Source organism: Vombatus ursinus, unplaced genomic scaffold (genome assembly GCF_900497805.2).
Source record: "Vombatus ursinus unplaced genomic scaffold, bare-nosed wombat genome assembly UNPS02014793.1, whole genome shotgun sequence".
In the NCBI taxonomy this organism is placed as follows: domain Eukaryota; kingdom Metazoa; phylum Chordata; class Mammalia; order Diprotodontia; family Vombatidae; genus Vombatus; species Vombatus ursinus.
Genome location: NW_020954571.1, coordinates 5,227,825 through 5,243,365, shown reverse-complemented (window position 1 = coordinate 5,243,365; position 15,541 = coordinate 5,227,825). Strand labels below are relative to the sequence as shown.

The window sequence follows — 15,541 nt, the reverse complement described above, 5'->3', positions numbered from 1 at the left end:
TTCTTCTTCTTCTTCTTCTTCTTCTTCTTCTTCTTCTTCTTCTTCTTCCTTTCTCTCTCTCCTTCGATCTCTCCTTATCTACTGGCTCCTTCTGTTGCTTACAAACATGCTCAAGTCTCCACATTCTTAGGGAAAAAAAGCCTCTCACTTATTCCCACTATCATCCTATTTCCCCTCCTCTTCACGGCCAACCTCCTTGAGAAATCTGTCTACATCAGAGCCTCCACTTCCTCTCCTTTCAATGTCCTCTAAACGGCTGGTGTTTCCTAGCTTGTCATTCAGTCAAAAGTGCCCTCTTCAATGTTACCAAAGATCTCTTAAATACCAAACCTTATGGTCTTTTCTCAGACCTCATCCTTCTTGATCTCTGTAGCATATGATACTGGTTCCCCCCCGCCCCCAGCATATAATATTGTCGATCACTTTTTCCTTCTGGATACTCTTTTCTCTCCACTTTTTCTTGACACTGCCCTCTCATGGTTTTTGTCCAATTTGTCCATGTAAATGCATATTAACTGAGTGTACTCTAAGGCTCTGTCCTGGACCCTCTTTTCTTCTCTCTCACTTGGTGATCTCGTTGGTTCCCATGGGTTCAGTCATTATCTCTATGCACATGATTCCCAGACCTGCTCAAATAGTCCTAACTTGTCTATCCCTTTAGACATCACCAACTGCCTTTTACTTATCTCAAACTGGTTTCTCCCATAGACACCTTGAATTCATTATGTCCAAACCAAACTCGTTATCTTCTCCTTCTGCCTGTTACTTTCCTATTCTATTCTCCTCTTCCTATTCCCTTCCCCATTACTACCAACCTCTCAGCCACCTAGGTTCAAAAGCTCAGTGTTGTTTTGACTCTCACTCATCACACATGTCCAATCTGTTGCCAAACCTTGTCATTTCTACCTTCACAACATCACTTTTAGAGGTATTTTTCATGTCACTGACACAGCCACAACCTTTGTTCAGGCCCTCATCCCCTATTACCTGGACCATTGCAATATTTTACTAACCATTCTACTCCAACTTCTTAGCCAGCCAAGAAACAGAAGACCTCACAGAATTATAAAAATAGATAAGATTATTTGAAGTTGAAAAGCTCTTGCATGAACAAAATCAGTGCAGCCAGAAGAAAGAAAGAAATTGTTGATTGAGTAAAAACATCTTTTCATCAAATATCTCTGATAAAAGCTTGACATCCATGAAATTTAGGGAATTAATATAAACATATAATGCTAAGAGCCATTTCTCAATAGATAAATAGTTAAAGGATATGAGCAAAGTATTACAAACTATTAACAACTAAATTAATGACTACTACAAGCCACCATAAAAGAAATGCAAATTAAAATGACCCTGAGGTTTCATCTCACACCCAAAAAATTAGCACACATGACAAAAGATGGTGGTAGTGAATGTTGGAAGGGATGTGGAAAGATAGATACACTAATATGCTGTTGGTAGGGCTACGAATTGAAACAACCATTCTGGGAAATAATTTAGAATTATGTGAAAAATGCAATTAGAATTTCCTTATCTTTTGATCCAGAGATCCTACTGCTAGGCATATGCCCCAAGGAAGTTAAAGATAGAAAGAAAGGTTCTATGTATACCAAAATAGTCATAGAAGCACTTACTGTGATTGCAAAAAAGCAGAAACAAAAGTAAGTATCCACTAGTTGGAGAATGGCTGAACAAAATATGCTACATAAATTTATTGGAATATTATTATAACATGAGAGATGATGAACATGGAGAATTTCAGAGAAACATAAGAAGACAAATATAAACCTAATCAGTCAACAAGCATTGATTAAGTGTCTACTATGTGCCAGGCACTATACTAAGTCCTGGGGATACAAAGAAAGGCAAAAGACAGACCTGTTTTCAATGTATTGCACAAAACAATATGCAAACAGTTATGTACAAACAAGATATATACAGGATAAATTGGAAATGGCCAACAGAGAAAAGGCATTATTTAAGGAGAATTAGGAAAGGCTTCTGGGAGGAGGTAGAGTTTTTAGCTGAGGCTTGAAGGAAGCCAGGGAAAACAATAAGCAGAGGTAAAAAGGGAGAGTTATAGGTATGAAGATAGCTGGTGAAAATATTGGCAAGACCACTATCACTGGATCCCAGAATATGTGGAAGGAGTAAGATGTAGTAGTAGTAGTAGTAGTAGTAGTAGTAGTAGTAGTAGTAATAATAATAATCGTGACCAACATTAATATGTGCCAGGCACCATGCTAAGCACATCACAATTATTATTTCATTTGATCCTCACAAGGACTCTGGGAGGTAGGTGTTATTATTATCCCTATTTTACAGATGAAGAAATTGAGGCAGAGATTGTGACTTGCCCAGAGTCACAAATCTAGTAAGTATCTGAGGTCAGATTTGAACTCAGGCCTTCTTGACTCCTAGACTGGCACTCTGTCTACTGTGTCATCTCTGGAAAGGTAGAAAAGGACCAAGTTGTAAAGGGCTTTAAAAACCAGAGGATTTTATATTTGATTCTGGAGGTAATAGGGAGCCATTGGACTTTATTGAGTTGGGGGGAGGGGGTATGACATGGTTAGACATGGGCTTTAAGAAAAATCACTTTGGTAGGTGAATAGAAGTTGGAGTGCAGGGAGAGACTTTGAGGCAGGGAAATCAACCTGAAGGTTATTATAGAAGTCCAGGCCTGAAATGATGAGGGCCTGTACCAGAATGGAGGCTACATCAGAGGAGAGAAGAGAGTGCATAGGAAATATGTTTCCAAAGTAGAATTGACAAGACTTGGCAACTTGGATGGGGGAGGAGGGGTAAGAGAGAGTGAGGGGTTGATGATGACACCTAAATTTCAAGCACAGGTGACTGAGAGGATGGTTGTACCCTTGGTGGCAACAGGGGAATCTGGAAAAGGGGGGCGGTTAGGAGGAAAAGATAATGAGTTCAGTTTTGGACATGTTGAGTTTAACTTGTCAATGGGACATCCAGTTTGAGATATCTAATAGGCAGCTGGAGAAGGGATACTGGAGGTTAGGAAGGAAGTTAGGTCTGGACAAGTAGATCTGGGAATCATCAGCAAGTATAGAGATGAAATAGTAAGGGATAATAAAATGTGATATAATGTAATATAATATAACATAACATAACATAACATAACATAGCATAACATAACAACATAACACAACATAATATAGCATAGCATAGCACAGCATAACATAACATAACATAATACAATATAATATAAAGAAAGGAGAGGAGAAAAGAGGGAAAATGAGGAAAGGAAAAGAGAGAAAAAGAGAGGAGATAGCCCAGGCCAGAGCTCAGAAGAGCACTCATGATTAGTGAGAGTTTTCAAGATAGAATAAAAGGATTAGGAAGATTAATCTATCAGATTATGGACAGATGGGTTCTAAAAGAATGGGGAGAGGGAAGCTAGAAGGCTGTTGGAATAATCCAGACTGGAGATACTATGGGACTGAAAGAAAGGGATAGATCACAAAGATGTTGAGGAAAAATTCAACAACAGAGACTGTTGGCACAAATTCATCAGTAAATGTTGGCTGATTGAGGCTTACACAGACACATAAGCTCTCAGACATAATCTAGTCCAACCTCCCACTCCTTTCTATAGCATCCCTGAAAGGAGAGGTGTGGAAAAGGGAAGGGGGAGGGAGAAGATGTGGGATAGATGTAGGATACTTATCTAGTATCTGCTTGAGTAGACTTAGCTTACTTAACTTTTTTTGGACCTCAGTTTCTCTTCTTGTAAGATGGGAATGTCTTCCCTTCTCTAATTTATTCTAATAATATTACCCATGTGAATTATTTTTGAAGAAGGGGTGAGTAACAGGGCTACACCTAAATCCAAGATGGGAGCCTTTTAGGAGCTCACTTTCCATGTTGGATGGCACTTAGAAAGTTCTTCCTAATATTGAGCTTGGATAGCAATCCTGAAATTTCCTACTGCTGAAGTAATCTAACTCCACCTAGGTTTTAGTGAGTCAGGATGCATCTCCAGTTGTCCTAATCTATATCTGGCCACTGGACCCAGATGGCTCCAGTCAGTCACTACTGAAATGACAACAACTATCATCACTTTCCTGAATCCAGACAATCAACACAGAAATAAATCAAGGAGGAGAAAGTGAGGCTGATGACTTTGCACAGCCCTCCTTCACTTAAATCCAATTCACTTGCATGTCATGGCATCACCTCCCTGATGTCATGGTCCTCTTCAAGAATGAAGGACAAACAGCAGGTTTTAGTTACCTTACCTGTCAAGCAACTCTTCATCTCCATACCTAGGACATTCCCAAAATATCACCAAAAGGAAAAAACACTTATCTGTCCAAAGATATTTATGACCACTTTATTTATAATGTTGATAAACTGAAAACAATCTGCATATCCAGAGAGTGGCAAATGGCTGACTAAATTATGGTATATTAATGTAAAGTGATATTTATTGTGCTATGAAAATGATTGGGGGAAGTTAGGGGGCCCAGTGGATAGAGCTCCGGCCTTGGAGTCAGGAGGACCTGAGTTCAAATCCAACCTCAGACATTTGACACGTACTAGCTGTGTGACCCTGGGCAAGTCACTTAACCCCAATTGCCTCACCAAAAAGAAAAAAAAGAAAAAAGAAAAGGAAAGAAAAGAAAAGAGAAGAAAAGAAAATGATGGAACTAGGTGGCATAGTGGATAGAATGCCTGGTCTGGAGTCAGGAAGACTAATCTTCCTGAGTTCAAATCTGGCCATTACTACTTACTAGCTACATGACCCCAGGCAAGTCACTTAACTTTGATGGCCTCAGTTTCCTCATCTGTAAAATGAGCTGGAGAAGGAAATGGCAAAGCACTCTAGTATCTTTGTGAAGAAGATCCCAAATCAGGTCATGACGAGTCAGACATGACTGAAACGACTGAATAGCAACAACTCAACAACAGCAGATGAAAATGATAAAATATGAAATACATCAGGTAATATGGAAAGGACTTCAGGGGACCTTTCCAATTTTATATCCCTTGATCTTATGTCCAATGAAGTTAAGCAGATATTCAAAATCAAAGTCCTGACACCCATCTGTGGCTCTCAGGACTTCTCCAGGCTAAATATCACCAGTTCCTTCTACTGACCCTTGCATAGCTTGAATCCAGGCCTTACATCAGGCCTGTACAACATTAGACTCTAGTGCTGCTTGAGTTACATGAATAATGTAGAGTATGTAAAACAGGCTTGCATAACATATGGCCCACGGGCATACATTACGCTAATCTGGCAACTCTCTAGCTTGTGAATGTTTTTCCTAAAATGTGGTATCCTAGATGAAATACAATGTGGTCCAGGCCATACTACTTCAGATATATTCTATCCAGCGTTGAGGCACCCCATTGCCCTCAGGGAGAGAACTCTCCCTGTGCCCAGGTTTCTCCCACTGCTCCTACCCTCAGTGGCTTCACTAAACCCCAAATTATACTCACCTGAGGTATGCCAAGTGGTTCCTGAAGTGAGCTTATCTCTCTCCAACAGCACGATGTTAGTCAGGCCAAGCTTGGCCAGATGGTACAGGGTTTGACAACCCAGGCTGCCCCCACCAATGACCACCACATCAGCTGAGTTGGGCAGGGGCCGGGTAGGCCCTGAGCCCACAGAGTCCTTGCCCTCCTTCAGGGTCTGCTGGTATGGCACCCTCTTTTCAGTTGTGGGGCTTTTGGGAGTACTCAGTGGCCGGAGTTGAAGCCTCCATGGGAGAGGACGGAAAGCTGCTGCTCTCAGCGCTTGCCTCAGAGAAGCCATGAGAAACTGAAAACCCGAGAGCTAGTCATAGGGAGCAGGAATCCTCTTGAAGCCTGGCAGATGCTGGGAATGGAGTAAGCCAGAGAGACTCAGGCTAGACAGTGTAGACAGGGGAAAGGTCAGATTAAATACTACCACACTTCAATTCTGAGCCCCTCAGACTAAGGAAAATGAGATTAAATTTTAATATGACTACATTATTTATTTACTTTCTGCCTTTTCCCATGATCAAGTCATCAACGAACATTTATCAAGTGTTTATTAAGCGCTTAGTGTATATCAGGCATGATGCTAAACACTGGGAATATAAAGGTGGGGGAAGGGGAGAAACCAGCTTAAGTCTAAGGGGAGAGACAACATGCAAACAACTACACTACAAACAAGGGATATACAAGATCTACCTGGGATGCCCTCCTTCTTCCTGGTCACCAGTTTCAGTCCTAAATTCTACCCTGCCCCTTGGAGCCTTCCCTGACTATCCAAATAGTGGAATGCTGGTAAATGTTTAACAACTGACTCTTCCGAAAGGAAAACAAACATATACCCCCCACACGCTTTTAAGCTTAATGTGAATTATTAACATTTTCTCCATCACTTTCTTGGCAGCCAGGTGGCACAATGGATAGAGTGCTGGGCCTGGAGTCAGGAAGACTTATCTTCCTGAGTTCAAATATGGCCTCAGACACTCACTAGCTGTGTGAGCCTGGGCAAGCCACTTAATTCTGTTTGCTGGAGAAGGAAATGTAAAATGAGCTGGAGAAGGAAATGGTAAACTGCTCCAGTATCTCCGCTAAGAAAACCTCAAATGGGATTAGGGAGAGTCGTTCACTACTGAAATGACTCAACAACAACAACAGCCGCTTTCTTAAATCAAGACAATCAACAAAGTAATAAATCAAGCCCTGATTTGTAGTGTTTTCTGATTTCCAAGGTGTAAATGCTCATACTGAAAATTTAACAGTCGGCAGGGCTGAGTTGAACTGACTCCAACACACCCCTGATCCAAACCTACAGGGGTCTTCAGATCATAGGACCTAGAGTTGGGAGGCAACAGCTCTAATCTCTGGAAACATATTAAAAACCTCCTCTTTAGTTCAACTAAATATATTCAAAATTTCTCTAGCCTAAAACTCTTTCTAGATTTTTCCCTTTTGGAGAGTTTGTAGAATGTCAAGAACAAAGCCTAAGGTCCCAAGAGTAGGGATGAAGAGTGAAAAACAATTTTGAACAAAGAGAATCTCTGATGGGGATAAGATTGTTCTTTTCCCCACCCCCTAAAGTGACTGGGGTATTGGCCTAACTGAGGGCAGTCAGTCAACAAGAGTTCAGTCTCCTCTTTTTCTCTCTCCAGAAGGTCATTTAAATTATGTCAGGTATTCTGGGAGCAGCTGGGGGAGGGAGGAGTAGTTTTAGGAGGATAGTTCTCCAGGGCCTTTCTGAAAGATAAGTAACTATTACTCTCTTAGAAAGAGTAGAAAGTTAATACAAAATCATTTTATCATTTTGTGACATTTTCCTTGTTCAAGATACCTATCAAAGTTACCTCCAATTGTCTAATAGGAGAGACTAGAGAGCAAATGGGGTTTGGGGGTGAAGGGGGACTGTCAGTTTGGACTTTTTCTCTCTAAATTAGATATGCTTGGATTTAGAATCTTGTTATAGTCATAAAAATGTTTCTGGCAGACTTGTGTCTAAAGTACAGAGTACAGTATTAATATGTTTTTTCTTCAATAAATCTAAATCCCTCATTTTACACATGAGGAAATAGAAGCCAAAGGAGGGAAAGTAATTTGAGAGGTAGCATGACTTAGTAGTTAGTATTACAGACAGGAAGACGGGTTCAAATCCTGCCTCTGATTCTTACTAGCTCTGTGACCATGGATAAGGCATTTGACTTCTGGAAGTTTCCTGGTCTATAAAATGAGGTGATTTGACTAGATCATTTGTAAGCTCCCCGCCTCAGTTCTCAATCTTTCCCACCAACTTAATAGTATTTTATTTTTTTCCAATTACATGCAAAGATAGTTTTCAACATTCACTTTTGTAACATTTTGAGTTCCAAATTTTTTTCTCCTTCCCTCTCTCCCCTCACCCCCAAGACAGCAAGCAATCTGATAAGGTTATACATGTACAATCATATTAAACGTATTTCCATATTAGTCATGTTATGAAAAAGAATCAGAACAAAAGGGAAAAACTACAAGAAAGGAAAAGAAAGAGAGAAAATAGTATGCTTCAATCTGCATTCAGACTCCACAGTTCTTTCTCTGGATGTGGATAGCATTTCCCATCATGAGTCTTTTGAAATTGTCTTAGATCCTTGCATTGCTAAGAAGGGCTAAGCCTATTAAAGTTGATCATCCCACAATGTTGCTATTACTATGTATAATGTTGTCCTGGTTCTGCTCACTTCACTCAGCTTCAGTTCATGTAAGTCTTTCCAAGTTTCTCTGAAATCTACCCACTCATCATTTGTTATAGCACAATAGTATTCCATTACATTCATATACCACAGTTTGTTCAGCCATTCCCCAATTGATGGTCATTCCCTCAATTTCCAGTTCTTGGCCACCACAGGAAGAGCTGCTATAACTATTTTTGTACTTGTGGGTCTTTTCCCATTTTGGGGGATCTCTTTGGGATACAGACCTAGTAGTGGTATTGCTGGGTCAAAGTCATAGCTCCAAATTGCTCTCCAGAATGGTTGGATCAATCCACAACTCCACCAAGAATGCACCTAACTCCTAATATATGATCTTATGACTTACCCAAGGTCATACTAGCAAGTTAGAAAGTGACAGTCAGAATATGAACCCTGGGCCATTTGACTACTGATCAACAAAGCCAGGTGAAAAAGGAGTATGGAAACAGGATAAAAAGATGACAGGAGCAAACTTTTCTAAGTCCAAAAGACAGGGGATGGTGGACCAGAGGGAAGTAGAGGGAGGAATTACATAATGTTACACTTCCTACTGTGAAAGCCAAACTTTCTATTTTCCTTTTCTATTTTCCTATTAAAAAGACAGGAGGGGGAAACAAGACACAGAGTGTCCACTTGTTACCTGAGTATGAGGAGAAGGCTCTCCAGAAGAAAAGAGGGAACCACTTGGTGTCTTTATAAGCCATCCCAGGACAGGGAAAGTGTGTTTGTTGTACATGAGATGCTTCTATCCCCAGGACAGCAAAATGTTATTCTTTCCCTTCTCCTTTTCCATTCCTTTTCCCAGTTTTATTAAGGGTGTTTCCCCAGAGAAACAACAGGGTGCTAAAGCATTTATAAAGTATATTAGGACTTCTAACCCCCCTATAATGTGCCTTAGTGATTCACTGCTAAAGAAGGGAGATGGTAGGGTAGGGGAAGGAGTAGGAAAGACTATTCAAATTCATTATAGACCCATAAAAATGCAAATGAAAAAAATGGCAGTATTTGTTTCTAAGATATAATCAAGACTCCCACAGGTTTAGCTCTGAAGGGCTTTCATAGATCAAGCTGACTCTTTGCATTCGACTTATAATTTTTAGAAAGGGGAAGGGGTTGGGGGATATGGAGGGGCCAGTCAAATGCTACAACTTCCCCTGTAAACTCCTAGGGTGCTTTCTTTGTGTAACCCTCCCAGGACACCTAACCATGTTACCTCGTGACAGTGTGGTTAGAGACTGTAGCTTTTCTTTTCAACAGAGCAGCCCAGTTTCCTCATGAAATTATGGACTCCCTGAGAAAAGGGAGAGACCTCTTTCCTCCCCTCCCGCATATCCCCCTACCTAATACGAAGCAATTGGAATGCAGACAGAATGAAGCCTAAAATAGTGGAAATATTATGAAATTTGGAGAGATGAGGACCTGGGTTCAAATCCTGGCCAAAAACTTCATGCTATTTTTTCCTTACCTGGAAAATGAAAGGGGAGGAGTTGAAGTAGATACTCTCTGACATCCCTTGCACCTCTAAATCCTGTGATCCCTGACTGAATTCTAAACAGTTTAAGCCAGTTGATTACAAAACTGATCCTCTAAGTCCTACTAAGGAAACAGGGAGAGGGGAGGCTGGAATAAAGAAGTTAGTTCACTTGCAGATCCTCTTCCCTAATTGGCATACCTCGGTTTCCAGGATTGTGGTGCTGATGACGGGGACAGCAAAAATGATTCTTGCCCACCGAAGAGTCTCCACCCATGATGGAGAGTTGGGCCACCACCTATCCATGCCCCACCACTGCAGGGTCTTGCTCCCAGCTTCCTGTAGCCTAATTCTTGCCAAGGAGGTAGCTAAGAATTCAAAACTGGCTCAAGGTAGCATGGCAGAAGAGGAAGATCACTAGTTCTGGCATCTGAAGACTTAGGTTCCTATTCCACATCTAATACTTATTTCCTGGGTGACCTTAGGCAAATCATTTGGCCTCCCTGGCCTCAGTTTCCTCATCTGTAAAAATGGGGAGAGGTGTTGGACCAGATGGTCTCTGAGGTGTCTTCTGGCTTAGATCCATGATGCCTCCCAGGCATCTCTTCATCTTAGTGAGGGACTCAACGTCTGAGAAGTCTTCAGTACTCAAACAAATTACCCTAATGGTGGAATTTCAAGCACTATGATTTTGACACAGGGAGCTCTTTAGAGCACAGGTGACTTGGCAGTATCTTTGCCTCTAGTGGCTTGTATGGGAACCGGACATATGCTTCTTCTCCACTCCTGGGCTGCCTTGGGTTCTCACCCCCAACAGGGCTGTCACCACCTCCTCTGTAACAATGGAGGCTTGACCCTAAAAGCTCTCTGCAGTCCTTGGGAGTGGGGATTGGAGGTTGGTGGGGGTAGTGTCAGGATATGCCCCTTGTCCTGGACTCACTCGGAGACAGCTGATTTCATCATTAATCCAGCTTTTTCTCTTTCACACACATACCTGGCTTCTTTAGCCCGCTGAGTCAGCACCTATAAGGTCCCCCCCCTCCCGCCACCCCTTCCTGGGGTGTCAAATCTTAGCCCCTTGACAATGTTGGAGGAGGGCAACTTGGAAACAAGGGAAGGGACAGAGAATTTAAATCCCTTCCTCAGACCAGGATTAGACGCTGCTCTGCTAAGAACTTCGGGGCTAGGGACTGGTTTGGCCTCTTGTTATGTTAGCACTGTTTCTCCCCTAGCCCCAAACAGTGCCCCTCACCTTTGGCCGACCCTAGATGGTGCCCCGTCCCCACAGACAGAGGCGGATGGGGAGGAGCAGTGCCCTGTAGCCTGAGCACTTCCTGTCCTCCTACTGCTCGGTTCTCAGCCTCCCCAGACCAGACCACCGACCCCCTTGCACGCCCTCCCCCGCACTTCACAGAGGGCAATCGGTGTTTTCAAGATTCTCAGGGCTGGCCACCCACCTGAGGACAGGGTTCCCAACCCCAACGCAGAGAACTCCTTGTCAGAGAGCCGGCTTCCCCTTACTCCATGCTTCCTGCCTCGGCCGTCGCTGCTCCCGCTGCCTCTGCCTCTTCCTCTGCCTCTCCCCCATGGCCTGGCTCTGCTCCCAGGCTGGGTTCCGCTGCCAGGAGCTGGCTCACTTTGAGAGCAACAAAAGGCCGCCCTGCTGTCCAGCTACACGCTTTCCTGGAGTGTGGGTGAAGGCTGGAGGCCTAGCTTGCTTACTCTCATAGGAAGCCCTGGAAGGACAGGCCCTCACTCCCAGCGGCAATTGCCAGAACTTAGAGTAGAGCAGGGATTTACTAACCGCCTCAAATAGCTCATTCTGAGTGATAGTGTAGGGAAGACACTGGAGAGGGGGGGCCAGAAAAACCCAGGTGGTTCTGAGCTCTCAGGGGAGGTTAAATTAATAGCTACCCCTCTCCCTTTCTTTTCATGGGTTTCTAACTTCTTCAAGGTGTGCTTACATTCAGTCTCAGAGCTGAAGAAAATTTCTGAGGTTAGGATAATTTCCCACCCAGGGCAGGAATTGTCTCTATAGCGTACATGATGAATGGTCATCTAGACTCTGCTTGCGCACTTCCACTGATAAGGAGCTTATTGCCCAAAGAAACAGTATTTCCCCACTTTTTCGGTCCGTAACACATCTATAAACTTATGGGGAAGCAAGATTTTCATTCGTGCATCCACTTGTCTATGGATACCCTCTATTGCATACAACCTCAGTCCCTGAGGCTACTTCATTCAGTTGCATATAATCCCATTCCCTGAGTTCCCATGTTCCAGTTTCCCAAAGGCACTTTGCATTAAGATGACTCGACATAAGGGGAAGGAATTCTCCTCAGTAGAACATAAGACTATGCTCTCAATGAGAGAACCTAGAAGAAGGGGGATGGATTAGAAAGAGGCCAGAAGGCTTACAAAAGCAAAGCAGAGGAAGCAAAACTTGTGAAGCTGGAAACAGATTAAAATGTAATTGGGGAAATGTTTAACAAAATAGATCACAACATTTGTTTTTATTGAGTCATTTCAGTGTCCGACTCTTCATGACCCCATTTTGGTGTTTTCTTGACAGAGATGCTGGAGTGCCTTACTATTTCTTTCTCCAACTCATTTTACAGATGAGGAAACTGAGGCAAAACAGGGTTAAGTGACTTGCCCAGGGCCACACAGCTAGTAAGGGTCTGAGGCTGGATTTGAACTCATGAAGATGAATCTTCCTATTTTAAGCCTAGTGCTTTATCCATCTAGCTGCAAAATACAGATAATGTTAATTTGTGGTTTTCTAAGTTTACTAAGTTTCTAAGGCCAGCAGAGATCTGTCTTCTAGTTGAGTCTGACACCATTGGACTAGATTATCATCTTGATTCTATTCCTTTGGGTTTCCTTTATGGATTCAGGATCATAGATTTAGAACCAGAAGGGACTTTAGAAAACACCCAGTTAAATTCCTTCATTTTGCAGAAGAGAAAATTGAGTCCCAGGGTGGCGAAGTGATTTGTGTAAAGCAGGGTCAGAGAACCTTTGGATTCAGTCAAAGGGCCACACCTGAGGACCTAGAAGGCCACATGTGGCCTCACAGCCACAGGCTCCCCACCCCTGCTGAGGCCACACAGGCAGTAAAGGACAGAGCAGGGGTCTGAATCCAAGTCATCTGACTCCAAAGCCAGTGTTCTTTCAACTGGAAACTGGGTCTCAAACAAGAATAGCTGGCAGGCGGGGAAAAGAGGACTGGATTGGGAATAATGGAGCCTGAATTTGAATCTGGCCTTAGGCAAATCAATTCATGTCTTGGCCTCATTTTCCTTATTTGTAAAATGTAGGAGCTGGGCTAAATGGTCCCTCCAAGCTTCAGATCCTAGGATAAAATATTTAGTTCTTGCCAAAACAAGGGTGACCCTGAGCAGAATTGTGAAATTTGTTTATTGGGTGCCCTCTACTCCCTTTAGGGGCCCCCATCCTATTTTGCTCACCCTCCTACTCTCCCTGTCTAGTCCTGCTCCCAGAAAAGGTTCCCAGGTCATCTGTCCTAAAGATACTTACCTCTAAAACCTGACTTCTCATTATACAATAAAAGGCCTTGTCTCCAGGGAAAATCATTTCAGATATTTAGCAGATAGGATACAGAAACCTCCACAGTACCCCTGAAGTCTCATCATATGGACAGTCCCCAATTCCCTCTGGGCCAAATGCTGACTTTAGTTTCAGTGCTGATTTTGTATGGTGCTTTGCTCTACCTGGTCTGGTGCTGGTCTTCCGGCCCTCAGTCTCTGCCTTCTTTGATACATCCTCCACACAGCTATTCAGTAAACTTCTAATGCACTGCTTTGACCACCTCATTCCTCTACTCTAGACTGGCGTTTGAGGCCCTTCACAATCTGACCCCAATCTACTTTTCGGGTTCCCTTCACGTTCCTTCCTGTTCTATCTAATGTCCTTTCCCAAATGTTTGCCTTCCCTCTCGTCCCCAAGCAAAAGGGATCATATTTTTCAAAGCATTTTCCTTCTATCTCTTCTTTACACTTATTACATTTGAGTACACCTCTTCTCTCCCAGGTTGTAAGCTCAGGAATTGGACCTGTCTCATAAGGTCATAGATTTAGAACAAGAAGAGAACTTTAAGGTTATCTATCTCATATTTGTTGTTGTTGTTCAGTCATTTTCAGTCTGTCTTGCTCTTCATGACCCCATTTGGGGTTTTCTTGGCAAAAATACAGGAGTGGTTTGCCATTTCCTTCTCCAGCTCATTTTATAGATGAGGAAACTGAGGCAAACAGGGTTAAGTGACTTGCCCAGGGTTACACAACTAGTAAGTGTCTGAGGCTGAATTTGAACTCAGGACTCTGGGTCTGACACTCTGTGCCACCTAGATGTAGATGAAAAAAAAATGAGGCCCAGAGAGGACATATGATTTGTCCAAGGGGTCACAAGCATAAGTAGCAAAATCCAGATTCAAACCTAAGTTTTCTGGCTCAGACCCTATGTGCCCCCTTCCTCATCTTTGTAGTCTTGAAACTTAGCATGGGGTCTTACACATAGCTGGTGCTTACTAAATGTTTACTTACTTGAATGAACACAGTTTGACTCAGTGAGAGGAAACGGACAGGAACCAGTCTGCCTGATTTTAGGATTTTATTCAGCTTGGTTCCTTATAGGGTTAATCTTTGATGGTGTAGGGGGTGGGGCACCAAGGTCTAATCTTTTGTGAGGACAGACCCTTGCCTGTTTCACAAACAAAATAGATAATCAATTTTTTTTTGTTCCCTTTCTTAGGACTTTGGACCCCTGGAAGGTGCAGCCTGGGTCACGGGCTCTTTGATTCTGGAGTTGCCATATGGGTCAGCATCAATGGCAGAATGTAACACTTCTAATTCACGCTCAACTGCAACCTGACTCTGTTCTGTCTGGGAGAGTACCCATTTCTCCTGCTCTTTGTCCTGTCTCAAGACTTGCACTGACAAACCAGATGTATTCACCCTTGGTTCCGAACACACACATACATACACATACACACACACACACACACACACACACACACACACACACACACACATACCCATGCCCACATAGAATGTCTTACCATAACAGACCCAGGGGCTTGCTGCCAACTGAATGTGAAGATTACCTCAGCATTCTCCTTACTGCTCACGAATGGCCCACTCTGGGGACACAAATACTCTGCCAGTCAACCTCTCACCTGTGAAGTTTTTAAAAGCTGGGGGCGTTGTTGGCCTCTCCAGCCCTGACTGGACCAGATTCCAGGGGAGGAGTGATACAAGGGAGAAAAGAGAGCTTGCAGTGAATGAGTCATCAGCATGAACATTGCCTAACACCAGGCTTTTACCTGTGGTCTCAGCAAGGACTCCTCTGGGCGAGCCTGGCTGAAGTTCACCCTTCTCAACTGTAAAATAGGTTTGATCATCCTTGCTCACCTCACTGGGTGGTTGTGAGGAGAACGTGATGGGCGGAAGGGACCAGAGCATGTGTCCTAGCCCCATGGGAAGTGCCTCAGTTTAGAAATCAGGGGTTTCCCCTATCCCTCCTATACTCCATACAAACATTAGGTGGAAATGTTATTGCTATGGCTACTACCATTGGCTCCCTCCGTTAACATGCTTCATCTTGGCAAGCAGGAGACACCCACTACTCAAGGGCCGTGTTTCAATAGTGCACACTCTGGTTGGCCCTCCTGAGCTGGAATAGCTTTGAAACTTGGTTAATGAACTGGGTCTGCTCTAAGTGCAAGGAAGCTCATCACCACAGGGTTGGTCACCTTTTTTTGGTCCCAGCAATTCTTGAAATGGACAGAAATACAAGCTAGTCCTCAGTCACCTTCTTCTTGCACAGTGATAATGGGGAA

General features: G+C 43.1%; 1 protein-coding gene across 1 annotated transcript in view; it reads right to left on the bottom strand.

The window, feature by feature from the left end:
- SARDH (sarcosine dehydrogenase) overlaps positions 1–14,866 on the bottom strand; it is a 141,014-nt gene extending 126,148 nt beyond the window's left edge. The window contains exons 1-2 of the mRNA XM_027869641.1: positions 14,762–14,866; positions 5,476–5,854 (exon numbers count right to left, since the gene is read on the bottom strand). Coding sequence (XP_027725442.1) covers positions 5,476–5,791 — 316 coding nt within the window. The 5' untranslated portion in view covers positions 5,792–5,854; positions 14,762–14,866. The remainder of the gene's footprint in view (positions 1–5,475; positions 5,855–14,761) is intronic.
- Positions 14,867–15,541: the final 675 nt, after the last annotated feature.